Raw genomic sequence first — 21,655 nt, 5'->3', positions numbered from 1 at the left:
GAATGGCATGACAGCATCCATTTCTTCATAGGAGTATAATAGTTCCCATCAGCCCAGTTGTTGCTCCCTTGAGCACAGCTGTTGATAATACATTCTCTCCTCAAGTGTTTTTTCCATTCAGTACGTGCCTATCACATGACTCCTTGTGTATTCCCTCTTCCCACTTCCATCTTTCCTCCAGCTTCTCCCACTTCTTCTCTCGCTCTCATCTCTCGGTACTCGTCACCCACCATGAACCTCTCCCGCCTAATCCAACCCATATGTACGTACACATGCCATTCCGGAATTCCATTCCAATCCGCCGACATCGCATGTGCCTAACTAGCCAAAGTGAACGACATCCACTTTTCTCGGGCGATCCCGGTTGCGACTCCGTTTAGGGGCCAGACCGAGAATCCAAATAAGGTTGAAGATCCCTATAGTTAGAACGGGAGAAGCAGATGCCGAGCCGATGCTCCAGATCGTTCAACAATGGACTCTTATCATTCCGGACGAAAGTCTTCCATGTGCCATCGGATGGAACCGGGCGCACCAACCGTGACTCACATGTGGATCAGATCGACCACCATGTGTACATGTCTGCAATGGAGGAAATTGAGCTGAAGAGAGAGAAATTATGTCTCGGAAAGAGGATAGTATCCCCAACAAAGGGGATATTCGTGACGCGCCGTTCCGGCCCATCCATCCTGGCCGGGAATGATATCATCATGTGCTCAGCACCAGCCCTGACCCGACAATGAGCTTCGTATCGCATATCTACGCTTCGTCTGCTGTTTCCAGCTCGAGTTTCACCAGAGAAGGTCTCAAGCTATACAGAGTGACTGATTCCTGCCGCTCAATGGCACAATGAGGCTACCGGGCTACTCCGTCGTTTGCAAGCGTCCATCCTCCTTCCTCAATTCCGTCTCCCGCTCAACCATAAAGCCCATAACCATCAGCAGACCTTTCGCAACACAGATCAGTCACTCAACCGCATTCCGCGAAGAGCACGACAAAGAACGCGTTGTCATTCTCGGTTCCGGTTGGGGCGGCTACAACCTCTCTCGCAAGCTCTCTCCGCAGAAATACAACCCCATCATCATCTCCCCTCGGTCATACTTCGTCTTCACTCCTCTCCTCACCGATGCCGCCGGCGGCTCCCTAGATTTCTCCCACATCGTCGAACCAATCCGCGACCCTTCCTCAAAAGTCGATTTCATCCAAGCCGCCGCGCGATCTGTCAACTTCGCCGACAAAACCATCACCTGCGAAGCCACCGTCGTGAAAAGCGGCGTGACCGAAACACCCCGGACCAGCGAAGACGAGGAATTTCAACTTAATGCCACCCAATCCGCCAGTCGCAAACGCACCTGGGAAACCGGCGAAACATTCACCATCCCCTACGACAAGCTCGTCATCTCCGTCGGCACCGTCTCCAAGACTTTCAAAACCCCCGGCGTGCGCGAAAACGCCCTCTTCTTCAAAGACATCGGAGACGCGCGCAAAGTCCGTCGCCGGGTGCGAGAATGCTTCGAACTCGCCGTCCTGCCCACCACCTCCCCCGAGCTCCGCTCTCACCTCCTCCACTTCGCCATAGTCGGCGCCGGCCCAACAGGCACGGAACTCGCCGCCTCCTTACGCGACTTCATCGTAAAGGACCTCGTCGCCCTCTATCCAGCCCTCAAAGGCATCCCCAGAATCACCCTCTACGACATCGCCCCCAAGGTCCTCTCCATGTTCGACGAGAAACTCTCCCAATACGCCATGGACACCATGCAAAAGGAAGGCATCGAGATCAAACCCTCCCACCACGTCCAGAGCCTCCGATGGGGCGAGCCCGGCGCTGAACCACCCTACGAAATGGACCCTAAGCGCTGCCTCACCCTAACCACAGCGGAAGAAGGCGAAGTCGGCGTCGGCATGTGCGTCTGGGCTACAGGGAATGCAATGAACAAATTCGTCCGTGACGCCCTAACAACCGTCGACCAGTTTCCCTCCAACTCTGCCCTTCTGAAATCCCCTACCTCCAATGATATATCTAGCACCCAACCAACCACCACCGCCCCCAACACCAATACAACTTGGCACGTCAAAAAAGCCCCTAAAGTCGGCGCCCTCCTGGTCGACGGTCACCTCCGCGTGCAACTCGAATCCTCCTCCTCCTCCTCGTCGGACGAAAGCAACCCTCCCCAAACAGCAATCCTGCAGGACGTCTACGCCCTCGGCGACAACGCCATGCCCGAGACCGGCGCACCCCCAGCAACCGCACAAGCAACCTTCCAAGAAGCCAAATGGCTCGCGATGCGGCTAAACAAAGATGACTTTGCGACAGCGCCGCCCTTCTCATTCCGGAACATGGGGACGTTGGCGTATATCGGCGATGCGAAGGCGTTGATGCAGATCCCGCATGATAGTAAGGAGGATGGTGGGAGGTATTTGCCCGAGGGGTTGACGGGACGGATGGCTTGGGTGGTGTGGAATTCGGCATATTTGACCATGAGTATTAGTTGGAGGAATAAATTGAGGGTTGGGTTCAGGTGGTTGCTCAATCAGATTTTTGGGAGGGATGTTTCGAGGTATTAACCTCTTTTCTTTCCCCTTTTTCTCTACCTGGGTTTTTGTTTTCTCTATCTTATCTCTGCTCTTAAGAAGATGGGGGTGGTGTGTAGGTTGGTAGTATGTATATACAGGTATATATTTAGGAGATGTTTCGTGATATCTACTATCTATAGCTTCGCTGTATCCGTAGTTCTAGAATAATACTCCTTCACAGCCCGATCAACCACCCCCATCGCCACGACCAGCTCATAATCATGCAATCGGGGGGTAATGACCTGCACGCTAAGCGGCGAATCAAGATACATGCGTCTATCGACGAGTTTCTCGTCCCCTGCATCCATCATACAGTGGTCAGCACATCACAACACCCAAAAACACAATATCATAAAAAATTGGGGAATGGGGACAACATACACAACTCCCTATTCTTCGCATCCCAGCTCCCCCTCACCGGATCCTTCATCTCCCTCCCCACCTCCAAATCCTCCATCTTCACCTTCCGCACCGGCACTACTCCCGCTGGGTAATCCAACAGTACCCAGGACGAGGTATACCCGACTGCATTATATTTGTCGTGTTCGGGTACAGGGTGTGGTGCGACGGGGTGGATGATTGCGTCTATTCTCCTCTTCGTCTTCTCGTTTCCTTGGTTATCTGTCGGGGAGGTATACGTCCACATGTTCATCATCTCGCGCTGGACCTGTGCTCGTTGATGCTGCAGCTCGCATAGCTCCGGTACCGTGAGGGGGTTGCGGCGCTTCGAGCGGCCCTGGAGCCAGGGGATCAGGGGCTCGTTGGTCTGCTCGAGGAGGTCGTGCATGGGGTTACCGCCGTCGATGCCCATGAGTTTGTTGGCGATGGTTTGGCATTTGCGGAGGGCGGGTGGGGTGGGGAGGTCGATGAGGTCGATGTCATGATGGCGGAGAATGGTAGCGACTTCGTTGAGGATGTTGCAGATAGGTGGGAGGGGTTCGACGAGGCCGTCGGTGCGGAGGATTCCAATGGTTAGTTTCTGTTTCTGCTTGGTTGGTGATAGGGAGAATGATGATGAAGGTCCCCAGTGACCGGGTATACAGTCCTCTCCGAACAGCTCTGCCCTAGGCACGATCTCCCGCAATGCTAACCCTATGTCTTCGACGGAGTGACCCATCACGCCTGCCACGGGCTGCAATGCGATCCGGTTCTTCGCCGGCAGGTGTCCGCTCTCTTGCTGGCCGCCGAATGGTAGTCGGCCGTGGCTGGGCTTGAAGCCGTACTTGCCTACGCACATGGGCGGGATGCGTACGCTGCCGCCGATGTCGGTGCCGAAGCTGAGGGTGGTGCCGCGGAGGGCTAGGAGGGCGGCTTCGCCGCCGGTGCTGCCGCCGACGGTTAGGCGGCGGTTGAGGGGGTTCAGGGTGCGGCCGAAGAGGTGGTTTGCGGTGTCGAGGGTGGAGACGGTTTGGGGGACGTTGGTTTTGGTGATGATGATGGCGCCGAGGGATTGGAGGAGGGTGACGAGGTCGGCGTCTTTGGTGGAGGGGTGGAAGGCGAGGGCGGCGAGGCCGTTGGTTGCGTCGACGCCGGTGATATGGAAGGTGTCTTTGACAGAGATGGGGAGGCCGTGGAACGGGCCGATAGGGGTGTTCGTGGTGCGGAGGTGGGTGTCGAGAGTGCGGGCACGGGCGAGGGCTTGGGTGAAGAGAGGCTCGGAGAGACAGCGAGAGAGTTGTTGGGCGATTGCGGCGCGCTGAGATGAGGTGAGGTTAGTGATGTGATTTTCTTACATGGAGTTGGGTATACCTTGCAGAATGCGCGGGTGACTTCTTCCGCGGTGAGGCGTTTGGAGTGGAGTTCTGTCAGGAGGGAGCGGATGTCGTAGTCTTCGGTGATGTGCAGCTCATGAGGAGTGAGTAGCCCGCAGGTTCGCGGGATGTCAACGACGTTGATGCTCTCGCTGTAGGAAGGGTTGGTGACGGAGTCGGCGATGGAGAGCATCCCCGCGGGAATATGTGAGGCGTCGAGACGCCATTCCGGGGGAATGAGGGATTCCAAATTCTGCTGCTTGCTAGCTGCAATAGATCGATAGTCAGACATGTTGCTCCTTGGCTTTGGTGGGTAATACTTGCGAATTGAGGTTGAGAAGACAAGGGGAGAAAGAGGGAACATATTATTGATTGATACTTGGGGAATGCGGAGAAGCAACGCAGCCGAGGCCCGACTCCACGTGAGGGGAGGCCAATACGCCCAGGAACCGATACGAACAATCGGTAAGCTTAATGTACCATAGCTATGGAAGAATCAAAGGAATGGACTACGAAATAATTGAAACGGTAACTAGCTGATAAATCTTTTTACAGTTGATTTAGAGGGGTAGCTCGGTGCTGCGAGTGTGCAGCGAAGAGTACATGTAGGACAGGGCAGCGATAGCAAAGGCATAAGGAAGCACCTCACATTTATGAATGCAACTATTCGTCCCATCACCTCGCCGTTAGGCATTGCTCCTGACCCTGGTCAAAATTCTGATCTCCCCTACTAGCTCACCCCACCAGCAAGAAAACACAGTAGTGTTGTCACTGCTGTCGTTATAACCGTCCAAGCAATCAGTGTTGCCGTAGCGGAAACCTTTCTCCCTTCCTCCACGACTGGAAGTCGTCATTTTCGGGTGTCTTGGCGGATTTGGACCGAATATCGAGGCATCGATGAGTGGTAGCCTGATAGCCAAATAGCAGCCGCTCATCCAAATTCCCTTCGTGGCCTTCGAAAACATGCGCTGTTTCGAGCGAAGTGGAATCTTATCGTCAAATGCGTATCCTACCACGGGTAAGCCAGTTTTTCCTTTTATCCTCGTAGGCAGAAGAAGACTTACCATGGACGTGTTACCAGCTCTATCCGTTCCGCAGCTTGCAAACGAGCAGAAGACACAGCAGATTATGTTGAGTCGGAAAAGGCTGGTGGAGTGTTGATATTCAACTGAAAACAGCCTTCCGGAACTTTGTAATACCTACATACAGGTAGGTAGCGATCTCGATACTGACAGTGTGTCTCAACAATCGAGGACTTCTTAGTGAAGTGAGATGACTCTTCCACTGATTCGGGACCACGACCTTTGGCTTGGCTCCAGATTATCTTGAGCCGATTATCACTTTCGGATACCTTGGCTGAAGGGGAGTATGAGGATTAATCTCATATAGTATATAGACCCAAGCCATGAAATTTCAACACCTTGTCGCATATATCCCTGCCAGCTGCGAGCAGAACATGGTTAGGGTCTTAATGCTTTCCCCGCACAATTGGTCTGTCTCAGCAGGTTCTTCGAGCTGGTCAACATCAAAAAGCGGATGCTCAGGGTCAGATTCGCCGCCATAGACCCATGACGCCTGGTCGTAATGGGCTATCTCTTCTAGCTTTCCATCCTTAGACAAGAAAACTTCTTGTTCGGCCCGAAACGTACGAAGCAGCTGAGCCTACTTTAAGCAGTAGGTCGGGCAAAAACACTTGCCAAAGGAAGGAATCAGCATTAAAGCTTCGGTGGAACTGGCACGCGACTGCTCACAACATAGCCCGTCGAACCACGATAGACTCTCGCATTATGGTCTACCATAGATAGAGAGAGAATCATCAGTGAAGCTATAACCTCCTAGCCGCGAGGCTGTCACGACTCCGCATTCAGATGTGGACATGAAGTTGGGCTCCGGCATTCGTAGCCCAGCATTTGTCATGCAACGCGAGGATTTGTGCGCATCTTTCAAGTCTTGCTCATACCGAAATCTGTCCTGCTGCCCTCAACAGCTACAATCCTCCGGTGTCGACATGTTTTTTAGCCGTCTGTGTCATCACGAGGAACGACGGAGATTGGTCGCTCCAGCTTCCATGCCACGAAGAGGGTAGTAGATTCGGCTATCTCCGACTTGGTCGAGGACTGCCACAGCTGGGCAAGAGGATGACCAAGGAGAGTTGTTTTGGTGGCTGTCTTTGATTGGAGCTCGTTCAAATGCCGTATGAGCCACTTGTAGACATGGTGGTAGTTTATAACTTCAGTAAGGTAGAGTCGGCGTGGTTGAATTGATTACTAGAACAGTTAGTACAGTCATGAGAAGAACATATCTAGAGACACCTACAAAAGTCGAGGCGGGCATCGGAAGTCCCAGAGTAGCATTTTCCCTGGCCCTGCGTGTTGATTTATCCTTCCCAGTCCTGTGATCCAACCAGGCCAGCAAAAAGAATGCTAGGTGATCGTCAGGGCATTAGCCGGAGAAAGCTGGTGTCGGTGACTCAGGAACCAGCTGTTGGTCGATTAACGGTTGCGAATTGGACCGCATTGTCGTCTATTGTCAACTGAGCGACAGGCCAAGCGTGGATGATTTGATTGTGGCTTTTTGTTTTGACGGTGCTTGCTCCACAGTCTTTGAACAGCTCAACTCCCAAGGAACTTCTTGTGGGCATTCGCCCGCATCTGTTGCAACAAGGTCTACATCGAGTAGTTCCTGACGCCTGGCTTGTCCTATTATCTGGGTGGAATGGTAAGTCCCTGGGAGCTTCAGCTGTTGTGACACCGTCCATGTAAAAACAACCACAGGTAGTGCCTCGTCTGGCTTTTCCAGAAACACGTCGTCAAGTGCCAGCGGTAATCCTTCGAAGTTATATACCGGTCCAAAAACTGTCAATGCCAAATCCACCGCATACTAACAGAGCTCAAACAAATCGAATAATGAGGGTTCAAGAGCATTGGAACAACAGTAATGAAGAGCTTGGTAACGGTCATGTCAAAAGGGATGGCGTTGCCACATCATGCATCTCAAGCTACCAACAATAGGGAGCATTGGGTTTCAAGTGCCTGTGTCACTTTAAAATTCCAGGGCAACATCGTGACCACCGGGGAATTCGCAGAGTTGTTGGCCCACTAGAGTGCGACTGGACAACCGTTGCGGTCTTCCAATACTCTTCTCATGATCCAGCATATTTTCGTACTGCCACCCAGAACAGCAAGAGCACAATTACTTGCTCCACTCGCAACCGCTGTGGTTTCAAAATGCCGCACATGGTTCAGAATAGTAGGATACGTAGGCATGGCTGCCAGAGTGCAGGGAAGCTAAAGTAATAACAACGGGGCATGAGGAGGGAAGAGAAGAAGAAAATACATGGCCTTACGTCCAACCGGGATACAACATCCACCTTCCCTTACAAGCATTATCATCCACATGTGTAAGATGTTATAAAATCCTTGGGACGGCAACATGTAAAAGATGTGGCATATCGTTGGATATGAGTGTCTACGGGCCGTCAGTCCCAACAAAGCACACTGGCAGGGAGGGTAGACTGACTGTTCGATACATGGCAAATCCAGTATCCTTGCGTGGTCCATAAGACTACCACGCTAAATGCAAATGACAGACACAAATTTGACGGTACTTTCCCCCCATATTAGTAGGCCTGCGGGAAAGCAAAGTGGTTGCCTGTATCGTCATCTTTGAAGAAACAGTTCCCTATCGTTATATCCTCCTCCGTCACATCCGAACTGCATGTCCTCTTCTTATGTTGCCTGTTTAGAATATCGCAGCCCCAATGGCAACAGTCGTTCCGGCTTTGTCTGGTATCGTTCTAGGAAGTGATTCGAGATCACGCAGCAAGGGCCCGCAGACTCTCAGCTTCGTCTTGGGTCGCAGGTGGTTCCAGAGCGATAGTCTCCATTGGGTCGAACCGCCCACACAGAGGCACCGACAGGATTATCAAGCGGAGACGATACTCCGGAGGGGACCATTGTGTTGTAAATAGCAGTTCTCTCCCGATGCCGATCAAGATCTCCACAAACATCCAAGCAAGCTATCGGACTCTGCGGTTTCAGTGAAATTTCCCCACAGCATCATGTTCCAGCCTTACATATGCACCATATTTCTGCTTTCTGGATTGAAATTCCACGATGCGTCTTTTCATTACCTCAGTTCTGGTCAAGCAGCTATAGAGGCGACAGTTGTGGTCGATGAGAAGTTTCCCGTGCCATCTGAAGCTTTTTGTGTGGCACCGAAGTTTACTCCGACTGCTCCTCCGCTGTACGGAGACGAATATATTGTTGCGGCTCTTGGGAATCCGCTCAAATGGGACGATATACAATTCACAGTACAATGGTCATCTGGTAATACCATCAATCAAGGTTCATTAGAAGGCGGGTGAGAAAAGGTAGGAACATGACACGTACTGGATTATTACTGTGCCCACAACCTTTTCGGCTTGATCTTGCCTATCACCGGACGCCGGGACGTTGAAACGTCCCATGACTTCTTGGTGACCAGAATAATAGCATCTTGCAGAAACTAGGGTTCCTCCAGGGTATAGCTCGCTGAGCCACGAAAGGCCATATTGATGAATACTCTCATCAGGCTGAGGTGAATCACTTAAGATGCGCTCTGCTGAATAGGTAGCATTCACATTGAGTCTAAACATACTCGTATCGTTTTCGGCAGTTTGGTTTGCTGTACTTTGGATTCTCGAAGCTGAAGATTGGGCGACGAGACCCTTTGTCCTGATGTGCTGAACAATGAAGCAAAAGAGATACCAAACGAAGGCCACGTCGGGCCTTGTCTTCGTATCAATTACTATCTCTCGAGAGAACCAGTCCTGCGGGTGTATGGTACAGTGAAAGGAAGTGATGCGTTGTGGAAATTGTGCACGATCACCTGCGCTCGTACGCGAGGTTGGCGACCTTGTGGAGTCTAAGAATGGATGTTGTTCCAACTCTCGAAACTCAAGGTGGTTCTCTGCCGCTGGAAACCATAGGGCTTGCAACCCGAAGCTCAGGGCAGGCACGATAAGCGAGCTTCATTTCCATGGTGGTGGTGGCTCGGGGTTCACCAATTACGGCCGTAGTCGGTTTCGATGGTAATCATGCGTGCCATGATGTGGTAAAGGCCACGTGCATGAATACTCAGGTTTCTTCCGGTCTATGTCCGAGACTCGACTACACCCCGAGATGGTCGACTTGACGCTCTCTCCGAATAGAAAGTTGAGAAATCAGAAAGGCTCGAGGTTTATCGAGCAAGTCACTTGATGTTTGCTGTAATATAATGAGGGGCGATGTCGACGGTGACAATGAGTCTGAGGTGCAAAATTCACAAGCAAGCTCAGAAGACTGTTGTATATACTAATAGTAAGGTGTGGGTGTATAAAGAGAGACTAGTATTGCTGGTCAAGCATATATATAAAGAGCTACTACCAAAGGAAAAGAAAAGGCATGCGCGTCGGGTGATAGATGGAAGCGAGGACGCTCCCCATATGTAGGCAGAATCAGAGAGGAGAAATTACGCTACTCAAAGTAATCTCCTGATGGCTGTTTCTGTTTCTCTGGTAGCACAGGGTAGCATTCCTTGCCACCCAACAGAAGCAGTGGTCCAAACAGTGACTTGATGCGACACCCGTTTGCGATAGAGACTTTTCCATCCATGTCCAACGATCAGGCCATTTCTACATTTCGCACGCGTATACTTCAGCCCAATTGTCATTACAATCGCGCCAGATGGTTCCCCCCATCGATGGGAATCACAGCTCCATTCATGTGGCTTGCTGCCCGACTGGCCAGAAAGACCACCAAGCCCGCAATGTCCTCCTTCCTGCCCAGCCTTCCGTTTGGTGACCTCCGTTCCAGATCCTCCAGTCCTCCCTTGATCTTGATCAGGCCATTGGCCATCTTGGACGGGAAGAATCCTGGCGCAATGGCATTACACAGGATGTGTCGGGGCCCCAAATCGACGGCCAGGTTCCGGACGAGATGCATCACAGCTGCCTTGGAGGCAGAGTAACTGAAGGTTGCACTGGGGCCTAGGCTGCCCAGTGTAATGCCTGCAGTCGAGCCAGTTACGATAACACGCGACGGGTCATCTTGGGTGGCCCGTGCCGTCAGCAGGGGAGTGAACTTTTGGATGGTGTAGAAGACGCTCTTCACATTCAGGTCCATGACCTTGCTAAACTTGTCCTCTGGGTAGGTATCAAACTTCTCGCCCCATGTTGCACCGGCGTTGGCGAAGAGGATGTCGAGATGAGAGGTGGTCTTGGAGACCTCTGCGACGAGCCGGTCTAGCTCCTCCATATTAGAGTTGTCGGCGGGGACAGCGATGGCGGTGGCGTGCGGGGGTTTGTTGGGGAGCGCATTTAGGGCCGCAACGGCTTCGGCGCAGGCAGATGCCTTGCGCGAGGTGATGTAGACCTTGGAACAGCCCGATTGGAGGAGACTAGATCAATTGGTAAGATCCTGGTTCATTCTGGGGCGATTGCTTCTGTCCTACCCACTGGCAGTGTGCAGACCTAGACCGCGAGAGCCTCCAGTGACGAGGGCAACCTTTCCCTCCAGGGAGAAGATGGTGGGGAAATTATCCAGCTGGACCTGTTCAGGGGCAGACATGATGGATGAATGACGGTGGATGTGAGAGTTATGACGAGGACAGAGTGAGACGAGGCTACAGAAGTTATGTATTGACTCTCATCAGCTCAATTGTTTGGTTGCCGACCAGCATCCGAGGCTGTAACATCTCAACCCCGCACGGTATGTGACAGTTGGCCACTACGCATATTTTACCACCTTACTCCTTGTAGATACTTGTCTAGCTGCTCCTGGTTAGTCTGGAATTGAAGCAAGTATGGGTGATGGGGGAATGCTGATTGGCCAGTACAGATGCCCTCTATGTACACCATCCAGATGAATGGAAGTGAAAGCCGACCTCCAGTCCATTTCCTCAGGGATTCCCTCGAAATTGTCTATTATGAGGTGCTCAGCGAAGATCTCCTAAAGAGGGAGAATGTCTCTCTGTGACATCATTCAATGCATCCCACTCTCTCTGTTCACAGCCAATGACGGGGATCGAAACTTGCTCAATCGTGCGCAGCAAGGTCCCCATCTGGACAGATCCCCCACCTCGGATTGGTGGGAGAAGAGTACCTTGTAGGATGACAATGCCCTCAAAATGTCGTGATGGCTGAAATACCCCTCTTACATCCTTCACTCTTGAATCATCTATCATCTCTCCTTCTCCCTTCATCAACATCACCGCCATCCCAACCTATCCAACAGCTACACAGCACAACCCAGCCAAACCACCCAACATGACTTCCAAATACACCCTCCCCGACCTCCCCTACGACTACGATGTAAGCCCTTCCCTTCTTCTCTCCCCATTAGACCCCATCTCAACAACAACAACAGGCCCTCGAACCCATCATCTCCAAACAAATCATGGAACTCCACCACAAAAAGCACCACCAAACCTATGTGAACAACCTCAACGCCGCCCTCGCCTCTCAAGCCTCCGCTCTGGACAGCAACGACATCACCCAGCTCATCAGCATCCAGCAGAAACTCAAGTTCAACGGCGGCGGCCACATCAACCACTCGCTGTTCTGGAAGAACTTGGCTCGCTACGACTCCCCGGCCACTAAGCTGGAGCAATCCGCCCCGACTCTCAAAGACGCTATTGAGAAGCAGTGGGGATCAGTCAAGAACTTCACAGATGCGTTTGAGGCGGTTCTGCTGGGCATCCAGGGCAGTGGATGGGGCTGGCTGGTGAGTTCGGGGAAGAAAGGATTCCTCGAGATTGTCACGACGAAGGATCAGGACCCGGTGACAGGGCCGATTCCGGTGTTTGGGGTGGATATGTGGGAGCATGCTTATTATTTGCAGGTGAGTATCCCTTTCAATCTCATGGATCAATGCTAATGGTTATGGTGTAGTACCTGAACAATAAGGCTTCCTATGTGCAGAATATTTGGAAGGTGATTAACTGGGAAGAAGCAGAGCATCGGTATCTGAATGGTACGGATGAACTGGGTTCGTTGAAGTTGTAGTTAGCCTCTTTCTCTCTATGTATTTATCAAGTATCAACAGACTGTCTATACCAGCCACATACATGATTGATTGATTCATCCCTTCTCTTCCATTTTCATATCTCTATAATAACCATATAACGCACCACAATACAAAACAAAACAAATCATAAAAAGATCAATCATACCCCACCACCCCCCTCCCCATATCCATAATCCCAGTCCCAATCCCATCACCAACACCAACACCATCCATCCCAACCCCAACCCTCACACACCTCCCCACAATCCCCCTTTCAGAGACCCCTAACTCCAACCTCTCCGGCAAGGCAACCTCAAATTCCTCATCCCCACCCCCACCACCTTGCATCTTCATCATCGGTAATCGGAAATAATGTAACGGGGATGATGTATTCTCCACCGTGAGATCTCCGTATTTTCTACACCACAATGTTAGTAACTATTCGCACAAATAGAGCTAATAGAAAGAATTGGATAGAATAGAATAGGATGGGATATTGCATACTCAATCCGCATATACACCGCCGCACTCTCCCGGAATGATCTGCGAGTGAGAGGGTCTGGGATGCGGATGAGGGCTTTCGTTGTTGTTGTCGATTCTTTTCCTGTTTGGGTATCTGATGCTGGGTGTTTGGTGTTTTTGAAGAAGAGGTAGTATGATGGGTTTGTCGTTGGTGATGTGGAGTCATTTGAGGATGATGATGAAGGCGAAGAGGGCGGTGATGATGAACTTGATGATGATGTGGTTGATGAAGAAGAAGGGAAGATAACAGCGATGAGAGAGCCAGAGCTTGGGCGGGAGGGACCGCACATCTTCAGTGTCTTTCTTTTATTTTATTTTTTGTTCCTTGGGGGTTTATTTGTTCACACTGTACTGGGGGAGATATTCTGTATAGTTTGTGTTGGTGGGTTTATGTGAGAGAAGAAAGGAGAGTATAAATGGAAGATGTTCTGTTTATTGAGAGGAAATAAGAAGGGACTACAGTTTTCTATGTCTACTATATTGCCTAGCCCCCAAGGTACGTAAACGCTTAGATAGTAGCATGATATGGACCCGTCTCAGTCACCAAGGTACCACTGAAAGCAAAGCTGCTCAAATGTGCGCATCTTTGGATATGTGTGGGGCGCCACCGACTATTTTGTATGGGGGTGGGGCGGTGGACCACCTATCATCGATTGAGGATCTACTGAATGGGATAAAGAATGGGAGAGACTATGAGCGAGTTTGCGGGGGTTTCTTGTCTAGAGTATAATTAGAACAAGGCAGAGAGTATTCTGCTGAATGCCATGTCTCTATTGATACCATACACATCTCTAACAATGTCTACCCATTTATGTACTACTCACCCGCACTGGATGCGCCTCGGTGTTGAACACAAATTGGTTCCCGCTGCCGGGCTGCACTTGCCAGGCCGCATCCTCTGCAAACGCCATGTACGAGTATTTCATCACCTCGGCAAACAGGAAACTCTCCTGGTTGTCGTACCGGCTGCCGCCGTTGGCCGCGTTCACGTCCGTCAGACCTGAAAATCCAGAGCTGGTGCGGCAGTAGTCATTGACGGCGCTGAATGCGCTCCAGATCCAATCCCGGTACTGATAACACTGTTAGTTACTATTTACCCTAAAGAATGAGGAGGCCAAGACTTACTGTTTCCTGCCCGGTAACTCTCCAGGCATAGTAGAAGCTTTCAATCACTTCCGGGCGCAGAATGTACGCGCCACTCGTGATGTAAAATCCGGCTTTCTCATAGAGCGACTGCTGGCTCGAGGGAATGTCGCTGGTATCCCAGCTGAACGACTCCGGACCAATTCCCGTCAACGTCGAGTTGTACGTGTCATGACACCCGCTCACCAGGTCCAGGCCGAAATTAATGAAGTCCGTCCGGTTCAGTACGGTGCCTCCTAGCAAGAAGCTACCTCCGTCGAAGCAGGTCAAGTGTTGCGAGCTCAATCCCAAAGTTCCGTTGTTGTAGGATGCCAGGAAGGTCAGGTCCGGGCGGGATGAGGGGTGCGACGCCAGATGCTGCATCGTCGACTGCGCCGCGGCCACCCAACGGTCCTTGTAAAGACCGAACCGCTTGGGGTCGTACACGTACATCTTGATCAGGTACTCGTAGTAGGAGTCATCGCCACCATTCCAGCTCACCTGCGCATCTGTGAACTGTCCGTTGCTGATGTTGATGTTGCTTCCAACCAAGCCCGGGAACGGCTCCGCAGACTTGGGCTGCGGATTGAGGAGGTACGACTCGGCCTTCTGGCTCAGGTCGGCATACGTGGTGTCACCCGTAAGATCCGACAGGCGCGTCCATTCCAGCGCCAGTGTACCCGTCACAGCCAGACCATTGGTCTTGGCTCCATCATTCCCCCCTGAGGTGATATTGAGGTTGTTGTACGGAACCCCCGAAGGCGTGTCGAAGGCGAATTTGAGCACGTCGGCGAGGTTCTTCGATTGGGTCAAGAGCACGTCGATTTTCGACGAGTCTTGCACCAGGTCGGACACGGGCCCCTTCAGCAGATCGTATCCGGACAGCATGCCACCCAGATAACGGATGGTGGTCTCGAAGAGGCTCACGGTGGTGTTTGTCTTAGAGTAATCAATCTTGGCCACGTGGTCCAGGATCTGATTGACAATGGTGGCATTGCGCATGATCACGGCTGTGGATAGTGCATCCACGGCAGAGGCACCCCATCCATTCCGGGAGTCGCCATAGCCATTCGACACGGGGTGCAGCTCGTCATGAGGGAAGGCGTATTGGAGATAGCCGTCCCAGGCGTGCGAGAATGCAGCCTTAATGGCGTCTGCGCGCGATTGAGTGGTGTCGGAATTACTGTGCAGGACGGGCTGGGAGGAGCCAAAGTGAGGATAAGCGGCAGAAGGACCGGCGATGGCCAAGGCCGTCAAGGACAAGGAAAGCGAGGGTAGATGCATGGTTTGGCGAAATGAGTGACAACCGAGTGAGTAGACCCGAATAAAAAACCAAACTGGTCTTGCACAGACCACGAAAACAGGACGCAAGAATGAGAGCACGTCAACAAGCGGACGGAATCGGGTATAAATAAGACGATCTACCGGCTAAAGAATGCGGAGAAGCAGACGGGATCAGGCTGAGAAGGAGAGTTATGCTGCATCCATTTTGGGGGAGACCCGCAGACTACTAGTTTAGTTGCAGGATTCCATCGACAGTGCCAGTGTAAGGACACACACAAGAACTGCTTTGCATACAATGACGGCACAGGGGAAGATGGAGGCGGCCCTGGAGTTTCCCAAAGAGGAAAGGCAGCCAGCAGTCCCTGGTTCCTGGGCGGGGCCAAGCCCCAGTCCGCTAAGCTGCTTTGGGCCCACCACCGCCGATCTGAGCCTCCGATTGGAGGGCCAGCCATGCAAGGGTGGATTCCTCTGCTGGTCCCCGAGGGGTATTCCTGATGTGATCGGTACTTGTTCCTGGCTGGCCGTGCAGGCAACCCAGCAGGTACTCCATCCTCACTTCATACCCATCAGATACTTCAGGGTGGGCGCTTAATTTAACTCGAGACTTGGCGGGGTGCCACAGTCACATCGCGATGGCCCGTACGGAGGACTATTTAGTCGATCATTCGGGCAGGTCAGTCCGCACAGCAGGTGATGAGGATGGGCAGATGATCGCCTGGAGATTCGGAGACCTCAGACCGACTAGTGGAAAGTAGGTTTGAAATCGAAAAAGCCAAAGGTAATCGCCTGGACTAAGGGTCAGTATCTCTGGGCCGTTCTCGATATGGTTAGATCGAGCCATAGGATATTCTTGTCCCTGTCTCACACGAGCTGCATCAGATGCTTACCTTGACAAGGTGTGCCTGGGGTTGGGCGTGGGCTGACAACCCCAAATAGTACTTGTCTATATCCCCGCTTTCAAATGTCAAGACCCTTCAAGATCGGGGTGTCCTCGGCTGTGTGGTTAGAGTTTACTACATCAGGTCACCAGTCTACTTGCAGAAACATCGCATGTGCTTCATGATTGCAAGTGATCCACCTGGACGTCAACAGCAGCGTCTCGAATATGAGCACCGCAGGGCAGGTTCGGTCACTAGTTTCATCAGACTGTTTTTGTTGGCTTGCTCCGTGAATGAAGGGAATATCTTCTCTCCCTAGAATGGGATAGATCAAGGGTCTCTGACCCTTGGTCACTTCCAAGCAGGGGCTATGGTGCTGCCTCGGGACTCTCACCCAAAGGATAGTTACTGTACGTTGACTGAAGACAATAGCTTGCGCCTGGCTTCTCTTCACACAAACCCAAGAGACACTGCAGTAACGGTTTGTTTTCAATGCTATTCATACTATTGCCGCCGAGAATGATAGCCTGGCAACCCTAACGGCGAGTTGCTCGCGACGTGGCTATCATAACACGCTTCACTGTTACGGAAAATGACAACCTAGACACATTTCATGCTGTCTCGCTAAACAGTCAGTACGCGGTTATTGCTGCTGCCTCTGATAGTCCATTGTACCTGTCTTCAACCAGTTGTTCTTAATCGACCTGCTGGATCTGCTCAAATAGAGCGATGCACAGCGAAGAGGCACCGGAAAGGACTGTCAATTTATGGTCTCTCAAGACATGCTGGCTGTAAGTAAATGTGGACATCTAGGAGCAGGTAATAGGGTAGTAATAGCGCGCCCGATCGGCACTGGGGCCGACCGAATGCGGGATGCAATGCCGCAAGTTATGCCAACATGTGGAGGTGACAGCATTCGGAGGATATTCGCCCATTCATTTGAAGCTGCATAGTAATTCCTCCGACATTAATCGGCCCGTAGTGACCGCACGGAATTAGTGTTGAACTGGATTAATATAACACTTAATTGAATCCGGTGGAGGAAATTGACGGGATCCCACAGAATTTCATTGGGACATGCCAACCCCGCCAACAGGATCAGAAGGAAACTTCCCATTGAAGCTACAACAAGCTTCAGGAACATGGCCAGACCCGACATCTGCCCAAGGGAAGTAACTCTGTGCGACCGTCAGCCATGGATGAAGGCATCCCAACACTGCCAATCCAATCAATTGCAAGGCATTTGTGGCGGGCGGTGAGAACCTCTCCGATGGCGGGGCAAAAGAACTGGAAGAAAATTGCAGGCGGAGACTTTCTTTATCTTTGCCCCGATCCGCCCCGGACGGACTGACTCACTTTCTCTCGCTCGTCTCTCGCGTCTTTTTTCCCCAGTTGTCCAACTGCTGTTTTTCTTCCCCGTCTTGGGGATCTTACTTCTGATTCTCTCTCCCTGAACAATTCCCCTAGAGAGTTCCCCTCTCATTGATCCATCATGGCCACTCCCCTCCTCGTCTCGTACGACCCCGCTTCCCCCTCCTCCGGCCTCTCCCTCAAGCAGATCGCCTACTTCGGTCGCGTCCTCGTCAAGGTTTCCAGCCTCGCTCAAGCTGAGGACTTCCTCAAGCGCAACTTCCGCCTCCTTGATGTCTACGTTGACGCTACTGCCATTACCTCCACTGGCGACCTCGTCGATATCCTCAATGCCGGCGCTGCCAAGATCTTCATCTCCCTCAACCAGCTGACGGCCCTGTCCCAAGAACAGTCCGTCCCCTCATCACGTCTCGTCGTCTATGCCGCCGAGAGCCAGGTGGATGCCTTCAAGACCTGGGTGGGCGAGTCCACCGAACACAAGGATGCTGGCTTGTCGACCGACTCGTCTGCCGTCAAGGCCATCGCTGAGAAGCTTGGCATGAACCTGGAAGCCCAGAACTTGTACCGCACATACACTAGCACCCCCGCGGAGGAGACGCTCAAGGACACCTTGGCCCAGGGCGGTGTCAGCGTTGTGTCTGCCGATGCATTGACCTTTGAGCACAAGGAACCCAACGGCAAGATCGTCGCCGCCTCTCTCATTGCTGCCCGTGCTGTCGCAGACCAGAGCAACGGTCTGTACGCCACCACTGTGACCGATGAGCGTGGAACGTGTCTGGGACTGGTGTGGAGCAACGACGAGAGCATTGCCGAGGCCCTCCGCACTGGCACAGGCGTGTACCAGAGCCGGAAGCGTGGTCTTTGGTACAAGGGCCAGTCCAGCGGAGACGTGCAGGAGCTGATCCGCGTTGGCTTTGACTGCGACAGCGATTGCTTGGTCTTTGTTGTTAACCAGATTGGCAGAGGTAAGTCTATAGTACCCAGTACGCTTGAACCTACTAACCATTTTCAAAGGTTTCTGCCACCTTGGAACCGCCAGCTGCTTCGGCCCCTACAACGGTCTCGCCCGTCTTCAGAAGACCCTGCAAGCCCGCAAGGCTGATGCGCCCGCCGGATCCTACACTGCCCGCCTTTTCAACGAGCCCAAGCTCACCCAGGCCAAGATCATGGAGGAGGCTGATGAGCTGTGCCGCGCCAACACCAAGGAAGAGATTGCCTTCGAGGCTGCGGATCTTCTCTACTTCGCTCTTACTCGCTGCGTCGCGGCGGGTGTCAGCCTGGAGGATGTGGAGAGGAACCTGGACCTAAAGAGTCTGAAGGTGAAGAGGAGAAAGGGTGATGCCAAGGGCCCTTGGGCAGAGAAGGCTGGTCTGGCCGAATCGAAGCCCGCTGCTGAGCCTGCTAAGCCTGCTGAGCCCGCTCCCAAGGCCGATGAGCCCATGCAGATGACCCGCGTTGTTACCGCTTCGACCCCCGAGAATGTCGTGCAGGACTACCTCAAGCGTCCTTCTCAGAAGTCCAACGATGCCATCGTCGCTCTCGTTCGCCCCATTATCGACGACGTCCGCAAGAACGGTGACGCCGGCGTGCTCAAGTACACCCACAAGTTCGAAAAGGCCACTTCTTTGACCTCCCCGGTGCTTAGCGCTCCTTTCCCGCCTGAGCTGATGAAGCTGTCCCCCGAGACTCAGGAGGCCATCGACATCAGTATCTCCAACATTGCCAAGTTTCACAGCGCCCAGAAGGACAGCAACGAGGGCTTGAAGGTGGAGACCATGCCGGGCGTGGTCTGCTCTCGTTTCTCTCGTCCCATTGAGCGCGTTGGTCTCTACATCCCCGGTGGTACTGCCGTTCTGCCGTCGACCGCCATGATGCTGGGTGTTCCCGCTATGGTGGCTGGCTGCAAGAAGCTGGTCTTCGCTTCTCCTCCTCGCGCGGATGGCAGCATCTCGCCTGAGATTGTCTACGTTGCGCACAAGGTCGGTGCTGAAAGCATCGTGCTTGCCGGTGGTGCTCAGGCAGTCGCTGCTATGGCATACGGCACGGAGAGCGTCAGCAAGGTGGACAAGATCCTGGGTCCTGGCAACCAGTTCGTCACTGCCGCCAAGATGTTGGTCGCCAACGACACCTCCGCCGGTGTCAGCATTGACATGCCCGCTGGTCCCAGTGAAGTGCTGGTGATTGCGGACAAGGACGCCAACCCTGCTTTCGTCGCTTCTGATTTGCTGAGTCAGGCCGAGCACGGCGTGGACTCTCAGGTTATCCTCATCGCCATTGACTTGAGCGAGGAGCAGCTTCAGGCCATCGAGAAGGAGGTTGACGTTCAGGCCAAGGCTCTGCCCCGTGTGGACATTGTCAAGGGCTCTCTGGCGCACTCGGTCACTTTCGTTGTGCGCGACCTCGAGGAAGCCATGGCTCTCAGCAACGACTACGCCCCTGAGCACTTGATCCTGCAGATCCAGAACGCCGAGGCGGCAGTTGAGAAGGTGCAGAACGCCGGTAGTGTGTTCATCGGCCAGTGGACCCCGGAGAGTGTGGGCGATTACTCTGCCGGTGTCAACCATTCTTTGCGTAAGTCTTTCCAATCTCTTCAAACTAAATTTGTGAACCAAGCTAATAGTCACAGCGACCTACGGCTACGCCAAGCAGTACTCCGGTGTGAACCTGGGATCCTTCCTCAAGCACATCACCAGCTCGAACCTGACGGCAGACGGTCTGCTGGGCCTGTCTCGCACGGTGGAGCAGCTGGCAGCAGTGGAGGGACTGGATGCGCACAAGCGGGCCGTGAGCATCCGCGTGGCGCACATGAAGAAGCAGCAGGCATGATTTGTACCAGCGGTTTACGATTGACGCATGTAATATGAGCATAGCAATAAAAGGTCTTGATGATCACTGTACATTAATGGTATCTCGAACGCCTCTAGTAGACACGGAACTTTTCCCACCACCGATGCAACGCGGAATCATAATCATGCCGTAGCAGTATGGACAATAAACAAACCACAAACCAAATGAAAGGAACAATAAATCACTTCTTCCGCTCACGAATCTTCCACTTGACACCATTCTTATTTGTGCCACCCACCACATTATCCATCCGACCACGCTGCCAATCCAGCTCGCGCTCCGCGGCCGTAATCTCTTTATACTGCTTCTGCAGCGCCTTGAGCTTGTTGACCCGCGCCTCCGCCGCACGCTTCCTCATCTTGCGAGCCCGACGAGCCTCCACAAGCGCCTGTCTCTCCGCCTCCAACTGCTTCCTCGACTTCTTCATCATCTGCTTCCCAAACGAATTATCCTCGTCCTCCTCATCCTCATCGTCATCGTCATCTTCCTCCCGTAACTTCTTCTTCTTCAACACTCTCTGCTCCTTCCGATCATCCGCAAACACCAACTTCCTGCTCTTCTTATTCTTCTTCTGGTCCACCTCATCATCATCCCCGAAATCAAAATCAAAGTCCATATCATCATCGTCGTCCACCACCTCCTCCTTCTTCTTATCCTCCGCACCCTCACCATCAAGAATCTCCTTCATCCCATCCTGCAACCGCACCTCCTCCTCCAACTTCTCCATCTGTCGTCGGATCCGCTCCCCGACTGTCCGCAGGTACCCCGCATCCTGCGTCTTGAGCAACTTGATAGCGTCGTGACTGAGACCGCGCGCAGCAGCCGAGTCGCGATTTCCTGCGGCGCCGTGTTTGCCTTGCCGAGCGGACGAATTCGACATCATACCGAAGGCGAACTCATCGGGGTTGCGGTCGCGGACTTTTTCTTGTAGACGCTTGATCTTTTCTTTCTTCGTGTTGTAGTCTTTCGCGCGGAGGGAGTAGTCCTATACAGTCATTGTGTCAGTATCATAGATACCTGAGGATGGTAAGGGTATGAGGGTATATATGTATGTATGTACCTTGTGCTTTTCAAGAATACCCCATTTCTCACGACCTTCGAGCTGACCACGCTCGCGGTGGTTGCGCCGCTGGACGGCATTGCGCATGGAAGACATGATGAATCCCCTTTTATCTCCCTGCGTGGAGAGACTTGTGAAGGGAGTGAAAAGTACTTGGTTGATTGTAGGGAAAGAGGATGGGGATAGATAGATAGATAGATAGAAAGTAATGAAAAGTCGGAGTTG

At 52.6% G+C, this 21,655-nt stretch overlaps 8 protein-coding genes across 8 annotated transcripts; 4 read left to right on the top strand and 4 right to left on the bottom strand.

The window, feature by feature from the left end:
• The first annotated feature begins 426 nt into the window (after positions 1 to 426).
• BO88DRAFT_40445 (putative pyridine nucleotide-disulfide oxidoreductase) lies at positions 427 to 2,741 on the top strand. Its single transcript, XM_025706620.1, has one exon. It carries the CDS (start codon positions 847 to 849, stop codon positions 2,560 to 2,562), a length of 1,716 nt encoding a protein of 571 aa, XP_025563522.1. The 5' UTR covers positions 427 to 846; the 3' UTR covers positions 2,563 to 2,741.
• On the bottom strand, positions 2,706 to 4,639 carry BO88DRAFT_388110 (putative general amidase; the record flags this gene model as incomplete). Its single annotated transcript, XM_025704840.1, has 3 exons — positions 4,321 to 4,639; positions 2,953 to 4,267; positions 2,706 to 2,869 (listed from the first exon to the last, which is right to left on the bottom strand). The coding sequence occupies exons 1-3, from the start codon at positions 4,612 to 4,614 to the stop codon at positions 2,706 to 2,708; spliced, it is 1,773 nt and encodes a 590-aa protein (XP_025563521.1). The 5' UTR covers positions 4,615 to 4,639.
• A 5,373-nt stretch (positions 4,640 to 10,012) lies between these two features.
• On the bottom strand, positions 10,013 to 10,909 carry BO88DRAFT_339419 (oxidoreductase, short-chain dehydrogenase/reductase family; the record flags this gene model as incomplete). Its single annotated transcript, XM_025703028.1, has 2 exons — positions 10,013 to 10,739; positions 10,794 to 10,909. 2 exons carry the CDS (start codon positions 10,907 to 10,909, stop codon positions 10,013 to 10,015), a joined length of 843 nt encoding a protein of 280 aa, XP_025563520.1.
• A 660-nt stretch (positions 10,910 to 11,569) lies between these two features.
• Positions 11,570 to 12,383, top strand: BO88DRAFT_365198 (superoxide dismutase). The gene is made up of 3 exons (XM_025704004.1): positions 11,570 to 11,652; positions 11,708 to 12,181; positions 12,232 to 12,383. The coding sequence occupies exons 1-3, from the start codon at positions 11,608 to 11,610 to the stop codon at positions 12,343 to 12,345; spliced, it is 633 nt and encodes a 210-aa protein (XP_025563519.1). The 5' UTR covers positions 11,570 to 11,607; the 3' UTR covers positions 12,346 to 12,383.
• A 1,254-nt stretch (positions 12,384 to 13,637) lies between these two features.
• BO88DRAFT_40309 (glycoside hydrolase family 47 protein) lies at positions 13,638 to 15,421 on the bottom strand. The gene is made up of 2 exons (XM_025706276.1): positions 13,994 to 15,421; positions 13,638 to 13,938 (listed from the first exon to the last, which is right to left on the bottom strand). The coding sequence occupies exons 1-2, from the start codon at positions 15,272 to 15,274 to the stop codon at positions 13,678 to 13,680; spliced, it is 1,542 nt and encodes a 513-aa protein (XP_025563518.1). The 5' UTR covers positions 15,275 to 15,421; the 3' UTR covers positions 13,638 to 13,677.
• A 485-nt stretch (positions 15,422 to 15,906) lies between these two features.
• On the top strand, positions 15,907 to 16,675 carry BO88DRAFT_425387 (uncharacterized protein; the record flags this gene model as incomplete). Its single annotated transcript, XM_025708827.1, has 4 exons — positions 15,907 to 16,025; positions 16,077 to 16,188; positions 16,254 to 16,326; positions 16,482 to 16,675. The coding sequence occupies 4 exons, from the start codon at positions 15,907 to 15,909 to the stop codon at positions 16,673 to 16,675; spliced, it is 498 nt and encodes a 165-aa protein (XP_025563517.1).
• An 803-nt stretch (positions 16,676 to 17,478) lies between these two features.
• On the top strand, positions 17,479 to 20,421 carry BO88DRAFT_404730 (histidine biosynthesis protein HIS4). Its single transcript, XM_025706701.1, has 3 exons — positions 17,479 to 18,488; positions 18,538 to 20,094; positions 20,150 to 20,421. Exons 1-3 carry the CDS (start codon positions 17,645 to 17,647, stop codon positions 20,347 to 20,349), a joined length of 2,601 nt encoding a protein of 866 aa, XP_025563516.1. The 5' UTR covers positions 17,479 to 17,644; the 3' UTR covers positions 20,350 to 20,421.
• On the bottom strand, positions 20,390 to 21,537 carry BO88DRAFT_443699 (rRNA-processing protein UTP11). Its single transcript, XM_025710044.1, has 2 exons — positions 21,431 to 21,537; positions 20,390 to 21,355 (listed from the first exon to the last, which is right to left on the bottom strand). Exons 1-2 carry the CDS (start codon positions 21,524 to 21,526, stop codon positions 20,552 to 20,554), a joined length of 900 nt encoding a protein of 299 aa, XP_025563515.1. The 5' UTR covers positions 21,527 to 21,537; the 3' UTR covers positions 20,390 to 20,551.
• Between the last annotated feature and the right edge of the window lie 118 nt (positions 21,538 to 21,655).

Source organism: Aspergillus vadensis, assembly GCF_003184925.1.
Source record: "Aspergillus vadensis CBS 113365 unplaced genomic scaffold BO88scaffold_10, whole genome shotgun sequence".
In the NCBI taxonomy this organism is placed as follows: Eukaryota; Fungi; Ascomycota; class Eurotiomycetes; order Eurotiales; family Aspergillaceae; genus Aspergillus; species Aspergillus vadensis.
The sequence above is the reverse complement of the archived record's forward strand: the minus strand, read 5'-3'. Positions and strand labels throughout refer to the sequence as shown.

Excerpts from the sequence above, each read along its gene's own strand:
- BO88DRAFT_40445 (XM_025706620.1), top strand. The coding sequence starts at position 847 with ATGAGGCTACCGGGCTACTCCGTCGTTTGCAAGCGTCCATCCTCCTTC.
- BO88DRAFT_443699 (XM_025710044.1), bottom strand. The coding sequence starts at position 21,526 with ATGTCTTCCATGCGCAATGCCGTCCAGCGGCGCAACCACCGCGAGCGT. Across the intron at positions 21,356-21,430 it reads GTATTCTTGAAAAGCACAAG|GACTACTCCCTCCGCGCGAA; the intron begins GTACATACATAC and ends ATGACTGTATAG.
- BO88DRAFT_404730 (XM_025706701.1), top strand. The coding sequence starts at position 17,645 with ATGGCCACTCCCCTCCTCGTCTCGTACGACCCCGCTTCCCCCTCCTCC. Across the intron at positions 18,489-18,537 it reads TGTTAACCAGATTGGCAGAG|GTTTCTGCCACCTTGGAACC; the intron begins GTAAGTCTATAG and ends CCATTTTCAAAG. Across the intron at positions 20,095-20,149 it reads CGGTGTCAACCATTCTTTGC|CGACCTACGGCTACGCCAAG; the intron begins GTAAGTCTTTCC and ends TAATAGTCACAG.
- BO88DRAFT_365198 (XM_025704004.1), top strand. The coding sequence starts at position 11,608 with ATGACTTCCAAATACACCCTCCCCGACCTCCCCTACGACTACGAT. Across the intron at positions 11,653-11,707 it reads ACCTCCCCTACGACTACGAT|GCCCTCGAACCCATCATCTC; the intron begins GTAAGCCCTTCC and ends CAACAACAACAG. Across the intron at positions 12,182-12,231 it reads AGCATGCTTATTATTTGCAG|TACCTGAACAATAAGGCTTC; the intron begins GTGAGTATCCCT and ends GTTATGGTGTAG.
- BO88DRAFT_40309 (XM_025706276.1), bottom strand. The coding sequence starts at position 15,274 with ATGCATCTACCCTCGCTTTCCTTGTCCTTGACGGCCTTGGCCATCGCC. Across the intron at positions 13,939-13,993 it reads GAGTTACCGGGCAGGAAACA|TACCGGGATTGGATCTGGAG; the intron begins GTAAGTCTTGGC and ends CAGTGTTATCAG.